The sequence below is a fragment of the Leptodactylus fuscus genome, chromosome 4, assembly GCF_031893055.1.
Source record: "Leptodactylus fuscus isolate aLepFus1 chromosome 4, aLepFus1.hap2, whole genome shotgun sequence".
Taxonomy (NCBI): Eukaryota; Metazoa; Chordata; class Amphibia; order Anura; family Leptodactylidae; genus Leptodactylus; species Leptodactylus fuscus.
Window position 1 is genome coordinate 160,098,206 of NC_134268.1, and position 16,817 is coordinate 160,115,022.

Consider the following 16,817-nt stretch of genomic DNA (forward strand, 5'->3'; position numbering starts at 1 on the left):
TAGGGTGCATTCACACTACGTTTCCTGAAGCTTATTCTGAACGTAAAACACGTTCAGAATAAGCGGCGTATAAAGCAGCTCAATTCATTTCTATGGGAGCCGGCATACGAGCACTCCCCATAGAAATGAATGGGCTGCTTCTTTCACTGCGAGCAGTCCCATTGAAGTGAATGGGAAGTGCCGGCATATACGGCAAGCTCTGCTCATGCCGAGCCGTACACGCCGGCACTTCCCATTCACTTCAATGGGACTGCTCGCAGTGAAAGAAGCAGCCCATTCATTTCTATGGGGAGTGCTCGTATGCCGGCTCCCATAGAAATGAATGGAGCTGCTTTATACGCCGCTTATTCTGAACGTGTTTTACGTTCAGAATAAGCTTCAGGAAACGTAGTGTGAATGCACCCTTAGGGTCTAAACAATCATTCGTGCGGGCAGTGTTCTGCAAGCACACAGACTCCGTTATAGTCCATGGGGTCCATGTGCTTTAACTGCACAGCACTTGCAGTTGCGCTTGTATTCCGTCCGGGAGGGTCCTCATGCGGACCCCTTCTGAATGGAACACATAAGCTAGTGTGAACCAGGCATAACTCTGGATAGTGATTTCAGTGGCAATGAAATGTTAGCAATGTGGCCAGTGACTTATTGCCATGGTCAAGATGCCACATTATCATTGGCTAAATGTAAGAAAACAGTAAGCCTACATCCACACAAACATTGAATCCATTCACATGAACGTTCTTTTGAGGGTGTGCTTTAACTCATTATCCTATTTTTACGCATTTTCATGGATCCCTCAATAGATTAAATTCTATGAGGATCCATAAAAAGATGATAACTCTCAGATGCAAAATGGCCATGAAAAATGTCTACTTTGTCAAGACTGTTTTAACCATCGTTCATGTGTATGAAAGCTTATTGATATGTGAGCAGGAAAACAATAGCAGGAAATCAGAAGGAAAAAAAAATTCTTGTAAATTTCTAAATAAATAGATAAACAATATTAGAACATTTTACTAAGTTTTTTGGACTTGAAACCCCTAAAGCTTCATAGTTTATTCTCTATAGTTCCATTAAACACGATACCATCATCTTTTTTTACCTTTCCATATATTTACTCATGAATGTGGTCTTGTCCTGCGAGTTTGTTGATGTATAAAAACACACCTATAACAGTATAGTGTATTCACACTCATGGGAATGTAACAAAAATCATTATATTGAATCAGAGGCTCCTTGTACTGGAGAACAAGGAAAGTTTTCTCTTGCATAAAAGTGCCAGAAATTCCCAGCAGGAATTCAGCAGGTAATCCACTACTAGTTCATGAAAACACATTCATTTCTACACTGAGTTACTTCTTCGTTTTTCATTTGTGGTATAAAACACAGATATTCTTTTTGACTAAACTTTTAAAAAATCTTAATATGTAAAATTAATAGTGCATATATAGGAGTGTTTCAGGGGCGGTTTAGGGGTGGTGATGTCTGATGTTACATAGCTTATCCATTGCAATCTAACCCTTGTGTATAGTGATGTGAGAATGTAGCTCTCTATAGTCCTGGTTCCACAATGTGATAACATCCATACAATGTATATTAGTGATATTGTAGCTGCATTTTTTACTTTTACTGTAATTTAAAGGTTGTAAATAGTTCATTTTCTGTGTAGTAAATTAGCAATAATTGTTTTTCTACACACAGATGAAAAAGATATAACCTTTATTTGTACATGTGCATGATAACGGGTTGCTGCTTATTTATAGTTTAAGGCTAAGGGTGCATTCACACTAAGTATACGCTGAGCTCATTCTGAACGTAAAACACATTCAGAATCAGCGCGTACAAAGCAGATCCCATTCATTTCAATGGGTGCCGGCATACGCGTGTATCACATTGAAACCAATAGGGAAAAAAGCAGCCCATTCACTTCTATGGTGAGCGCACGTATGCCGGCTCCCATTGAAATGAATGGGATCTGCTTTGTACACGCTGATTCTGAACGTGTTTTGCGTTCAGAATCAGCTCAGCGTATACTTAGTGTGAATGCACCCTAAGGCCACACGGGCTGGAAACGCAGCGCTAAAGCACTGCGGGAACAACTGCGGCGTGAATGCATTGTGGTTCTTCCCAAAGCGCTTTGAACAGAAAGTTCACGGAGTTTTCCTCCACAGACTTTCTGTTACAATTATATCTATGGGGAAGCCACCAATGTTTCCGTAGATATAATTGACACGGTGAGATTTTCAAAACCGCAACGGTCTTGGAAATCGCAGCGCGTCTGTGCTGCGATTTTTTCCACAAAATACTGTAAAACTCCATGATTTTTCGGCGTTTCTGTTGTAGGCAAATCGCAGTGTTTCCGGCCCATGGGGCCTCGGCCTTATTTTCACACGGAGTAAATGCGCGTGTATTCTGGCAAAATACACACGTAAAGATAAGACTCCCATTGACTTCAATGACATTTTTTTAGACATGTAAAAAAACACGTCAAAATACATGTCAAAATACACGTGTAAAATGTCATTAAAGTCAATGGGAGTCTTATTTTTACACGTGTATTTTGCCAAAATACACGCATGTTTACTCCGCTTGAACGGGCCCTAGGCTGGCTTTACATGCCACTCGTAATTCCCAGACTAAACCCAGAATTGCAGCATCATAGTCCCTGCCTCACTGTAGCTCTATTGTCTCCATACCGAAAACATAACTACAGTATGGGGACAGTAGAGCCTGGGGGGAGAGGGAAGGTCTTGTGATGCTTTTCAGACAACCAGAGGATTTATAGTTTATGTCAATCACACATTGTAAAGGTAAGCAGGGTCTTGAGGCAATGTTGAGCTCCCTGTTGGTTGTTTTTCCATTTCTTTTACCATGAACACTAAATGAAGTATTGATTTTCCAATATAACAATGCTTTTTAATTTGCAGATATGAGAATGAACAACCTTTCAGAAAAGCCGTGGAAGAAGAGATACGTTCATTGTATAAAGTTATTGATGATGCAAACTTGACAAAAATGGATTTGGAAAGTCAGATAGAAAGCATGAAAGAGGAGCATGCCTTACTGTCCAAAAATCATGAGGAGGTAAAATAATACAAGGCCTCACTTTAGAACAACAAGAATTTCACACAGAGTATATGACAATACACAGAACGGTTCTTCATGGAATAATCTGTCCAATTGATTCAAGCCATAAGACTTGCTGTCACTAGACTAGACTAAGGTGCCTGACACCTCTGTGATATATAGTTACATAGTAGATGAGGTTGGATGAAGACTTCAGTCCATTAAGTCCAACCTATAACCCTACAGTCCCCTACAGTGTTGATCCAGAGGAAGGCAAAAATCCCCGTGAGGCTCATGACAATTTCCCCATTTCAGGGGAAAAAAAATTCTTCCCGACTCCAATCTGGCAGACAGTATAAAAACCCTGGATCAACGTGTCCTTGATGGTCATCTATAGGTACGTTCACATCTGCACCGGAGACTCTGTCGCAAAGTCTGCCAAAAATTGGCAGAGGAAAAGGTCCTGCACAGAGAACTTTTCCTCTACTGGTTTGAGTTTAGAAATGCCAGACACCTGATGGATCCCATTATAGTCAATGGGGTCCTTTGGGCTCGGTATGTAACCGCTTTTTTAGCGGTCTGCTGCCAGTGTGAACCTAGTGTAAGTCAATATCCTACTGACATGAGTTTACCAATGTTTGACTTATATTAGAAAATTTGCCCACAAAAACAGAAGATAGAATTAACAACATATATTTTCATAAATAGATATAATCTACTGTACATACAAATGCTAGTAACTTTATAAATCCATTGCTTTGCATACCATATGCTAATCTAGAACTGTCCTTAGACACCTTCACATTTCTGCTGCTTGTCAACAGACACAGAACTTGTCAACTGGCACAGACCTAATAGTTTAGCTGAGTTCTTATAAAGCGTTGAGCTGATAAATTACTCCTTTGTGTTACTCCTAGTATGGAGATCACATCTTAGCTTAGCTCCCTGGCCCTGTCACCCAAAGAAGGGAGGAGGAGGGCGTATTATAGCAGTTATCGCAATGGAGCTCCAGACTCGCATTTGCATATTGTGAAATAAATTAATATCTCAGTAATGGAGGCATAAGTATTCATGAGGAGAAAGGCATTGCATTCAGGTGTGTCTGACCTATCTGTGTTACTGGTTTAATATACTGCACTCTGATGATAAACTCCCTTTATTGGGTATAATTAACATAATAATTTGCCATTACCAACATTAAAGGGGTTGTCCAGGCGAAGGAGGGTGAAAAAAAAAAAAAAATACTCACCTGTCTCCAGTGCTCTGGTGACTACCCAGCGCAATCTGGTCCTGCTGCTCTGCTGTCTTCTTTTGTGGAAGTCCTCGCCGGATGTGACGTCCAGGGGCCCTTCCACTGAGGCCACTGATTGCCAATCAGCATCCTAAGGAAGGGACCCAGGGACATCACAGGTAGTGACATTCCCAGGTCCCTTCCTTAAGCCACTTGGACCGCAGATTGGCCTCGGCGGTCATGTGCATCAGGGATTTCCACGAGAAGAAAACAATGAAGTTGCAGGACTAACTGCGCTGGGATACTCTGGAGCATCGGGGACAGGTGAATGGGTTTTTTTTTATTTTTTTTTTCACCTCCCCCAGCCTAATTAAAAAAAAAAAAATCAATTCTGGAGAACCTCTTTAAGTTAGCCATAGAGTCCCTCTAGTCAAGGAAAAATGGTTCACATGAAAGGGTAAATCTTGGGAGCAGTTTAATATGTCAATGTTTATGATAGCATTCTGAAATTAAGCAACTTTTCAGGATGTAAAGATGCTATACAAACAGCTGGCAGGATCTCAGCTTGAAGAAGTAGATACTCCTATTGGCACCGGACTTGATGATATTTTGGAGACTATTAGGATTCACTGGGAGAAAGACATTGAGAAGAACAGAGCGGAATCTGGTGCCCTTCTTCAAGCTAAAGTAAGTACCCTATCATTACTTTTATGCGTTGTGCAGTTTATATCTAAGTTGCTGTTACTCTGTTTCCCTGTAAAAAAAATGACAATCTCAGGCCAGAGTAAGTATAGGAAATCCAATTTACTGAACATGACTAAAGGTACAACACACCATGAGCGTAAGTTCAGACGGGGTTTTTTGGACTGGAACCTGAAGAGGAGGCCGCTTCAGGCTCTGGTCCAAAAGATGGGTAGCCGCGACTGAATTCCGGTGCACTGCACTCCTCTCCGGATTAGGATCCGATGATGGGCCTGGTCGGGAGGAGGGAGTGTCTTCAGGCCGAATCGCGAGGCAACTCGGCCTGAGAAAAGAACATCTCGCTTCTGATACCTGAGTGGCTCCCATTGATTTCAATGGGAGCCGTCTTTTTGGTCAGGATTTTGAGGCGAATACTCAGATGTCGTACAAACTCATCTTGGTTTCAATTACACACAAGATGGTGCTATTATTTACATGTTGCAAGATTTAAGTGAACAATCTGTAGCAAAGTACTATGATACAACTTTCCATCTCTCACTCTTGTTTACTTCACAATAGTTTCACCTATTAACTATTATTTTACACAGGCCCTACTATTTCTACACCTCTCAAGTTAGGTTCACATCTGTGTCCTGTCTCCGCCCGGGGATAATGTTCCCCATTCCGCTTCGAAAAATGTGGAGAGAAAAGCGCTGCAAGCAGCATTTTTCACCCTTCTCAGGTGGAAACCCGGCGGACCCTTTATAGTCTGTGGGTTTCCGAAGGTAACCGCTTTTTTAAGTGGATGAGGTTTCCGGTCAGGGAAGGGGTTTCCAAGTGGCTTCCCTGAACGGAAACCCGAACACAGATGTGAACCAGGCCTAAGTGACAAGTCTGCTCAGTTCTGCAATATTTGGCAACTAAACTAAATAGGCCATGCCTAGGGCCCCTAAGCAACCAGACTTCTGCTATAGTTGCAATCTAGTTCAAGAGTTGCCATGCTGGATATCAAAGCCCAGACTAGTCCCAGCTACAGCTTCTCCGAGTTCAAACCCGGCAACATTTTCCAAACTAAGCCCTCCTCAGGCTGATGTTGTACTTCCAGCTACAACAGACTAATTTGTCCCAGAATAGCAATGTTCCTTTTCTATATTGCTTGTTCCCCCATGGTTGGCCCACCATGGCCCAATGTCACAAGATATATCTGAGTTAGATCTCAATAGGTTCCCGTGGTGACTCGGTCTTGGTTAAGAAACAACAGAACCACTTCCATTCCCCTTTATACACCAAGTATCCCTCTTTACAGCCTTCCATAGTCTTAAATCACATCTCCAGCCTTCAGTGCACCTTCCTCTGATATAGTTAAGCCTTTTCAAGCCCTGTGTATGCCACACTCCTCTAAGGTAGAATAGGCCCCAGTCTATTACATAGACCATCAGTAGCATATACCTTTTCCATTAGCATGCGCCTCTTTTAGTGCCTTTAGTACTTACATTGCTCCACTGTGAATAAGTCATTCCTACAGCTTGTTATGATGTTGAGGCAGGACAACCAGACCTACCATTTATACAATCTGCAAAGATCTCTATGTATATATGAAATGTCCCCCTAACAGGAATGTTTTATCACAAGTTCAGAGAAATTACAGAGAAATAATAAAACTCTTCATGTAGGAGTAATGTGGGTGGTGTTCCAAGAATTACTCTCAGACACTTAATCTCTAGGGCCTTGAAAATGAAGTTAACTATCACATGGAGCTAATTACTCTGGGACTAAAATAATGTGGAATGTATTATCTAAAGCAGCCAACATCTAACTTATGTATCCTCTACTCAGAATGTATCAACCTTCTTAGTAATAAACATACCCATTATTGTATGGCATGTAAGAAGTTAATTATGTTATTAATAATCACCTCCTTAGACGTGCTCATAGTGAAAAGGGTTCAGGACAGCACGATCCTGCTCCTTTCCGGAGTCTTTGGCAATTTCATTTTGTTGCATTTAGGGTATATTCACATGTCGTTCTCCACTGCTCAGATGACAGCTTTGCTGTATAGACCTGAACAGGGTCAGCAGAGGTCGGTGGAATTAATGACATCTCTATTGTACTGCTGGAGGCCTAGATAAGGCTGTATGGCAAGACTATCTCTATCTGATTAATTGAAGTTGCCATAAAGCACCCCCCCACCCTCCCTTCCCCCTGTAGTACTGCCTACATAGAAATGCATGAAAGAAGTGGGGACTCTAGAGATGCAGAGAGTCCTTGTGAATAAACAGTATACTCTATATGGAATCTTGTTCTCCAGTCATTTATAACAGCTCACCATCACATCTGATCAGCAATCCTAGATCATGAATGTCATTACATCCCTGCTTTACATGTAAAATAATAGACAGTAGGAATATATTTTTAAGACTTTGGTCTCCTTATCTACTGGTCATATGTACATCTGCACATATAGAGCATATGGTTTGCCTGATCTGTTCTCATTTTCAATAGATCACTATAGGGAGGCCAAGTCAGACAACATAACATTAGCATTATTTCTTTTCTGCAGGCTGATATTTAATGAATAACATAAAAATTGAAATTCTGGCAAAATATTTATTTACAAGTTGGGTTTACCCTTAAAATTTGGATTTGATGGGGATTAAAGGTTTGGGTGTTTTTTTGTTTTTTTTTAAAAAAAAGGTCTTTTAGTGCAATTAATGGGTTAGTAAATGCAACTATATACCTTTAGCAGTGTTTTGAATGATCTCTTGGTGTCTCTGGGAGCCCCTGGTATCTCTTGCATTTGTTTACAAGGGTCAGCTTCCTGCTTTGTAACTTCCACACTAACTGCCTCATCTGACTACCCACCTTCATCTCTCCCTCCCTCCTCTCTCCCCCCTCCCTGTCTCTCTAGCTATCCCACCCACTACTAGTCCTTCTCTGCCTACTCATCCCAACCCCAGACCCCATTATATATTATACATTCTTTTCTGATTATGCCGGTGCACTCTATTCTCCCAGCGCTGCTCTGTACTCTGCAGTCGACAATCCACCTCTACTGCACAGGCATGGGAGCTGCACAGTAGATATGGATTATCAGCTGCAGGGACTATAGCATTTGCTGGCAGTCAGAAAAGAGTAAGGAGTCATCCCGCAAGAAGAAGCCTAGAAGGAAGATAGGTAAGTATGATGGAATGGATGGGGAGGGGAGTAGTAATGATATTCTATTTCTGGAACAGGGAAAACCGATCATCACTGGATAACCAGCAAATGTCCTTGTTCACGTGAACACCCCAGGGACATTGGTAAATATACATTTTTGATAAAATTATGTTATTTAGAAAGGAGGAGGGTGTTTATATTAGTGTAGGGATTAGTTTTTATCCCAGACAACCTCTTTAAGGAGTGTGTTCTGCACCCCCACAGTCATCGAACCTTCTTAAATTCTGCAGGAAATGCAAGCAGATGAAATATTTTATATCCTGGTAAAAATCTGAATGGAAGGAAAATAAGTAATCTGTGTGGCAACACGGTGGCTCAGTGGTTAGCACTGCAGCTTTGCAGCGCTGGAGTCAAATCTCACCAGGAACATCTGCAAGGAGTTTGTATGTTCTTCCCGAGTTTGCATGGATTTCCTCCCATTCTACAAAGATATACTGATAGGAAAATAAATGTACATTGTGATCCCTATATGGGGATCTCAATCTACCAAATAAATAATCTGTGAAAAAGACAATAGGGCTAATATTCCAAACCACCAGCACATGTCCTGCAGAAATCAGAGATCTTTTTGGAAATGTTCAAACCCTGAAAATGTGAACACAGAACACCCAGTGTGAGCAATGTCAGGAAGACAGAAAAAGATCAGTAGACAAATCTTCCCTGAAACATCTGGTCAATGCGGCCAGGGCCTGCATTCCTGCGCTCTGGAAACCTTCCACCCATCCCCTCGCAAGGTAGAGGAAATCCTGAGCATAGAGGATCTCACTGCGTGCCTTTGGAACCTCCATGAGTCCTTCATTTCGGCTTGGACACCATGGATCCTTTTCCAGGGTTCGCAGTATTATAGAGACCTTGTGCACTAAGCCATATTGTGTGGATTTTGCCTCCACTGGTGAGGCTAAAGGAACCCCTTTCTTCCCTCACTTCCCTACTCTACTTTGGGACTTCTCCTTCTCCCTTCTTCCTCCTACTGCTTATACATCTACCCCTCACTGTGAATCAATATGGCTGTCCCACACCTTATGGACTTTAATATGGTTTGTATTTTTGGGGAGTTGTCGGGATTGAACAATATAAAAAAAAAATTATTAAAAAAAATCTGTAAAAATTCTATTCATGCCGTTATTTACAGACCTCATTAATATTAATCTTACAATTCTGGTTATCACAGAACTGAAGCGTGTAAAGCCATATACGTCTGATAGAATCTGTATGATACTTAGATTATCTCCCTCTTTTCTGACCACAGCAGTCCGCAGTGATGCCAGCATTGCAAAGCCAAGAGGAAGAAGTTGTGGAGAGTCTGAGAGAAGAGTTTCATGATACAGCTTGCAAAATCCAGAGCCTGCAGGCTGAGACTGAATCCCTAAGGACACTGGTAGGCTTATAGGTCACGAACAAACACATGCAATAACTTCAAACTGCCCCAGATTCAATTGGACCGTCCTGGGTTTCAGGGACCTTCCACCTCCCCTGGGCATGGGGCAACATATCCCGACTTTAAGTTTGTCTGTGTCCTCGTCAGCCATGTACTTTCTGTTTGGACACAGACAGACAAAATGTTGAGGTTCATCCAACCCTCTAAGAGTGTGGATCTGTAAACAGCTGTAGGGTAACAGAGCGAGATGAGTGGTTTTTTGGGGGTTGAGGTTACTGTGGAGCATATTGTGTGTGGGCCACAAGGGGATTATACTGAGTGTGGGCCATAGGAGCATTATACTGAATAGAGACCACTCGGGTGACATTATACTGTGAGGGGTCTTAAAAGAAGACATCATATTTTGTGGGGGCACAAAAGGGGCATCATACTGTGTGGGGGCACTATGGAGGTTATTATACTGTGTGTGGGCCTTTAGGAAGCTTTAGCACAATATTATGGTATAGAGGAACAAAGTGACTGGGTGGAATTGAGTGGGGTCAAAGGGGAATGGATGAGTATGAGTGGAATAACTTACAAATACATTTATGTATAAGCAGAGCAAGGGTTATTTTTTGCCTTTGAATTCCACAGTAAATGTCCATAATACTGAAAATTTAGGTTGAAATTTAATTTTAATGTAATGTAATGTAACCACCTCAGTGAAATTGCAGATACAAAGAGCCTTTGATAATAATACAGATAATACTACAGATTCAAAATATGGTTACGCAGGATATGTGGATATGTTTGACTATAGTGTAAGGTGGTGTGGGCGCACTCTTTTACTTAGGCTAGGCTGTTGTGCAAATAGGCAGGGGAGGGTTTGAGTTTCCATGGCAGGAAGTGTCTAACCTCCAGTTATAAACAATGTTTCATAAATGAATAGTGCAGGTTAAGATATGAAACTTTGTAATATATCTAATTACAGAAATTATTCTCCACTTTTCAATTCCTTTTTCCATATTAGTAAAGAGAGGAGGGTGTAGAAAAGACACTCGAATAATTGCTACTTCTTTTTTGTACTTTTGTATAGTATTAGTACTGTATTCCTTAGAACTACACAAGTGTACTGCACCTGCGCAGTACACTCATTGAGACACTTGTTGCTGCAGAAGCAGAAAAGAGGATGACGAGGAGCATTCATCTGCATAGAGAGGGGCGTGAAAGAAAGGGCCACGAAGTGGCAAGCAGGGTATAATGCTGCTGTGCTCGGAGCACAGGGGTAATGCCCCCGCTGCTCTGTGAGTTTCATTAGCATAAACCAAAAAACTAAATTCAAAAACGGCTGGGAGAAAAAAAAAAAGAAAGGAAGGACTAGAATAGGGTATATCGAATGATAGACTACCTTTTAAATGTACTTATTGTTTTGTCATATTTAAAATAAATCCAAAGTGATATGTTGCCAAATCATAATTTTGTCATACTGATTGGACCTAGTGTTAAACGATAACTCTTTAGGCCGCCTACTGTTACCACCAGGGGGAGCTATGATAATTCATGAAGAAAGATTTGATATTAAATTCAATAAGATATATATTATATTATTATTAGAACATATAAATGGGAGGAAAGTTCAAATCACATAAATAGTGCAACAAAGACTCAGGGCCAATGTAAAGACATACAAATCAGGTAAGAATAGTAAGCCATGAACCATGTGAATACAAATAAAGTGACCAGTGCACATACATAAAGTAATTGAACATGGAATACTAATAGAGATGAGCGAGTACTGTTCGGATCAGCCGATCTGAACAGCACGCTCGCATAGAAATGAATGGACGTAGCCGGCACGCGGGGGGTTAAGCGGCCGGCCGCCATCAAAGCGGAAGTATCAGGTGCATCCATTCATTTCTATGGAGCGTGCTGTTCAGATCGGCTGATCCGAACAGTACTCGCTCATCTCTAGATACTAACTATACCTGAATGAAAAAAATGCATATGTCCCCGAGTGAAGATTGTGCCCCAACATGCGTTTTGCCTGATGGCTTCTTCCGGGGGAACACAATTCATGGGATTTCAATTGGAGTTCAACGGGAGTTTAAATATGACTTTAGTGCACTCCTGCTATTAGCAGGACCAGGAAGTCAGCATTAATTGTATAGCCGTGTCAGTAACCCTGCCATCTATCTAATGCATAGTCATGCGTCAGTGGCGCCATCTCCCAATTCTGGATGTGGCTTCCCATTTCTGGATTCAAATGTATTGTAGGATATGTTCAAATTTAAGACTTATCTGTGTTTGCAGAAAAGAGGTCTGGAGAACTCATTGCATGACGCTAAACACTGGCATGACATTGAGCTTCAAAACTTGGGCTCTGTGATCACTAAGCTGGAAGCAGAACTGGAGGAAATTAAAAGTGAAACTGAGCAGCACCAGCGAGACCGAGAACACTTGTTGTCCCACAAGTTGCAACTAGAGAAAGAAATAGCAGCATATCACTCTATCCTAGATGGAGAGGAAAACAGGTAGGTGTACAATATGGCAGCAATGATCCATGTATGCTTATGTCTTTGCTATGATATGCCTTATAGTGGTCTGGCAGCGGTATTATAATAGAACTAGTAAACAAATCACATCAATACATATGCTTCCAAAAAGGACCAATAAAAGCCAGCTCTTAATTTTTAATCTGAAAAAGAGCATAAGGCTACACGTAACATAAAGCAGCAGTATCATTCTATTAATAGGCTTAGTGGAAAGAGTGAAAATTACAGGACATAGTACTTCATTAAAGAGGACCTTTCATGTCCTCGGGCACATGCGGTGTAATACACCGCTAGAAAGCCAACAATGCGCTGAATTCAGTGCACTATAGCCTTTCCCGTTCTGTGCCCCAGGTGAAGAGCTATCGGTGTCGATACCGTAGCACTTCAGTGTCAGAAGGGCATTTCTGACAGTCAGTTCCTTACCACCCAGCCATGACACTCAGCGGTGAGGAACACCGCCCCCCCCCCCAGTACTCGTCTATGGACGAACACTATCAGGAGTAGGGGTGGGGCATTCCTCATCGCTCAGCGTCATGGCTGGGTGGTAAGGAACACCCCCTCTGACAGTACAGCGGAATAGACACTACTGTGAAGAAGGGCGTTCCTGAAAGACTGTCAGAAATGCCCTTGTGACACTGAAGAGCTACGGTACCGGCACCGATAGCTCTTCACCAGGGGCACAGAACGGGAAAGCCAATAGTGCGCTGAATTCTAGCGGCTTTCTAGCGGTGTATTACACTGCATGTGTCCGAGGACATGAAAGGTCATCTTTAAATATAGATAGCAGCATGGAAAATTTTAAAATAAATATATCAAAAACCAGATTAGTACTGCAGTATTTTCTATCAGGAATCAGAAGATCACATAGTCTAGTTATCTAATGGGATTTTACAACAGTTCATTAAACATTTTTTTTAAATGTCTTTTATTATATAAACAATCAAAATAGTATGTTTAGTATCGTATGTTTGTGCTACATAATTTACCCAACAAGCTAAAAAAAACAATGTTATGGCCAAATTAATGGGTTTGAAAAGTGTCAAGCCGTGAGCGCCGGTGAGTGTTTTGTGCTCTCCGCGGCAAAACCAGTTTTTTTTAACCGTACACAAAGTCGGACATGCAGTACTCTGTGTCCGGTTTAAATAAAAAACTATTTTGCCGCGGAGAGCATGCAGAAGATGGAAACCTCAGAACGGAGACAAGACGCTGGTGTGAACCCAGTGTAAGAAATGTATTTTTGGTCACCACAATACACAAAAAATTTTTTTAAAAAAGATTGAAAAATCATATGTACCCCTCAAAAAATTATAGCTCATCTCAAAATGAAAAAAAAACCTCAACCCATTCCATTGATGAAAAAATAGAAAAGTTATGACTTTCTGAATCATAACAAGAAAAACACAAGAAAACTGGCTGCATCCTTAAAGAATGTCACCACGAAATTGCTGTGTAGTCTGCAGGCAGCATGTTAGAGAACACAAGGAGACGATAGCTAGATAGATAGATAGATAGATAGATAGATAGATAGATAGATAGATAGATAGATAGATAGATAGATAGATAAATAGATAGATAGATACGGAGTAAATGAGTCCAGTGGGTTGTCCTATCAGTGATTGACAGCTGTTATTCACTGGACAGAATTAATCAATTAATACATGACAAGTTATACTGAATCTTTTCCCATAAATCTGCTCAGCTCCGCTACTTTGTAGATTAGACTTCAAGGAGATTTAACAAAAAAAAAAAACCCTTAAAATTAATAGACACTTCAGTGAAACCTCTGATGGATCAGAACAATGGAAAAGAAGAAAACTGTAGTGTGAACATACCCTTATAACTGCATGGTGTGTAGTGATAATATGAGGATTCAATCCATTTTGTTCTATTTGCAGATGATGTTTAATACAACAGTCCTAGATAATTGATCTTACAGTCAAGATAAGGATTCATGATACGCACCTGTGAAATGGAATGGTTCTGTGATATATTTGGATAAGCAAAACTCGGCCTGGTTTGTGTGTATTCAAGTTTAAGACTGAAGCATTATTCACCAATGTAGCAAAGAGAAAGTGATTTGACATAGTTCTAATATTTTCACCCTTTAAAATGAAATCTGAATCTAATAAAAAGAAAAAAAAACCAGACTACTCGTTTCTTTTCTGATTTATGGATTTTTTTTTCTACAGCATTAGGAAATGTTCCACCTGTCAGAAACTATTTCAGATCATTGCCGTGTGTTACAAATTGATTCCATGTTAATAATGTGTATTTTAGCTACACTTGTAATACTGTCAATTTTTATTTTTTTTTTAAATGTAGTTTTTATTGAACATTTTCTAAGATAAATAATGTCAATTTTAAAGCTCTATTGAAATAATGTAGGACAGAGTAGCATTTTTGTGCCACATGGTAACCACAAAAATTATGATCACATGGTGCAGTCATGACATGGCTGTGATCAAGGTGCACAAGAAAAGAGGACAGTCATGCCCATTGCAACAGTATGCAGCTTAGATATGCACCTTAAATAGCAGCTTAGTTTTGCAGGTTACCACATAGCTATTAGCTACAATCACTCGGCTTGTAATAATTAATGGAATACTGCGGTATTTGTCATGACATCTACTTTTTGACAGCATCATGACCATGTCATGACTGTGCTGTGTGAATGCCCTGACTACCTAACATTATTGGAAAACAGTCTGTCAATCACACAGGCAAGACTAGAATTAACCATTTCATGAACGTAGGGAAACAAGGTGCAGGAGATGGGTGTGGTTCAATTACTTAGATACAACAGTGTTCACACAGTGCAACAACAAACACTAAGCAATGAATCAAACTGAACATGTCTCCTGTGCTGCAGTGTGTGAGCGAAGGGTGGCACAGAGACCTGAACAGGCAGAGATGTTACACTGAGATCTAAGGCTAAGAGCTGTGTTACATTTCTCATGTAATACTGTAATACATTATGGAACAGTTTTAGTGCCGCCATAATATAACTTGTCACAACAGTTACCATTGTTATATTAGGACAAACACAACAAAATATAAACCATACTGGATACTTACTTCATAAAGCACCCCTGATGATGTAGAGGGGTGAAGATCGGGCAGCCTCGGGTGACTGACACATTGCTCTAACCATTCCATTCACAAGACTGCTCATGTCCGATAACAGTCTATGGAGGAGGATTAGACTGGTGCTCCTAGTGTCCCATATATCATTCGACGTCTCACTTTGTAGACAAGTAAGCATATTTATACAAGACTCACATGATAATACTGGCTTCAAGCATACGATCACCTCAATAACCCCTAAAATTACATCACTGTGAGGGTAGAGAAAGACAAGTCAGATACTGACCAGTCTGTAAAATCTAAAGTAAAAGCTGTATAACCTCTAACTCCTCCACACTACATTTATATCAGAAAGGGCTTGAACAAAGAGGAGTTCTGAAAGAACAAAGTAGCCGCAGGTGGAAATCTCAAGGCACCTTTAGTAAAAGAAATTCTGTATTCTCACAAGGTGAATCATTTCTCAAAGCCATTCTGCACTGGAGGATGACTCTTTGGAGGGCCAATTTAACATTGAGAAATAAACAAGATGAAGATATGTATGATGGAAAGTACCATTAAGATAAGAAATTCTTTTTGGAGTATCTCAAATCCTCTTGAGTCGGAGTCACATGATGTTCTTGGACTGAAGACAAGTCTATTAGTACTTATACTTGTAAAATAATGACCTTGAAAATCAATAAAATGACAATATGAATGTAGTCAGATGTGAAAACGATATATTGAAGTTTTATGTCCCAGTTTCCAATATAATGAACCTCAATAAAAGGTGTTCTAGTTCACACTTCTCTGCTGTTTAATAGATCTAGAGGCCAAACTAAGGGCGGGTTCACACCTGCACCCGGTTTCCGCTTTGCAGGTTTCCGTCTTCTGCCCGAGAAACTGGATAGGAGATGGAAACCGGCAGTCAGTTTTCAAACCCATTCATTTGAATGGGTTTGCAAAGTGTCCATCCGTGAGCGCCCGTGAGCGTCTTCTGCCTCTCCGCGTTTTTTTTTTTTAACTGGTCACAAAGTCGGATATGCAGGACTTTGTGTCTGGTTAAAAAAAACTGGTTTCGCCGTGGAGACCAGAAGGCGCTCACGGGCGGACACTGACTGCCGGGTTTCCATCTCCTGTCCAGTTTCTTGGGCAGAAGCAGGAAACCTGAAAAGTGGAGATGGGGCGTAGGTGTGAACCTGCCCTGAGAGGGTCTTTATGAAATAACAGAGATTTGGATCCATTTTATTTGGACCATGCTGGAATTTAGTTATTTTTCTACACTTTTCCTATTCAGATGTTGTTTCAATTTGGGTTCTTATTCTCACAAAAACTAACTAGTAATTTTCCATGATGTAATTAATGAGAGAAACAGATTCCAAAAAACTAAGAGGTAAATGTCCTGCAGAGAACAAACATCTCAGCAATGTGTCACTAAGTAATATTGGGCACAAACTTGGGCATCACACTGGGTATTGGCACTTTCAATGGTTTGAACAGTTTTTTCTAACTTAAAGTAGTTTTCAGCATGGAGACTGGCATGGAGAATATTGCCTAGAAGGTTACTGTAAAAGTCACAACCAATATCATGGCAATCTAGTTGTCACTTTTGCAAACATGGAAGCTGTAAGCAAATAGAAATATTCTAAGACATCGC

General features: G+C 40.7%; 1 protein-coding gene across 1 annotated transcript in view; it reads left to right on the top strand.

Annotated features, from left to right (window-relative positions):
- Positions 1-14,258, top strand: part of BFSP2 (beaded filament structural protein 2) — a 29,145-nt gene extending 14,887 nt beyond the window's left edge. The window contains exons 3-7 of the mRNA XM_075271288.1: positions 2,925-3,081; positions 4,820-4,981; positions 9,441-9,569; positions 11,859-12,079; positions 13,996-14,258. Of these exons, the coding sequence (XP_075127389.1) occupies positions 2,925-3,081; positions 4,820-4,981; positions 9,441-9,569; positions 11,859-12,079; positions 13,996-13,999 (673 nt within the window). The 3' untranslated portion in view covers positions 14,000-14,258. The remainder of the gene's footprint in view (positions 1-2,924; positions 3,082-4,819; positions 4,982-9,440; positions 9,570-11,858; positions 12,080-13,995) is intronic.
- Positions 14,259-16,817: the final 2,559 nt, after the last annotated feature.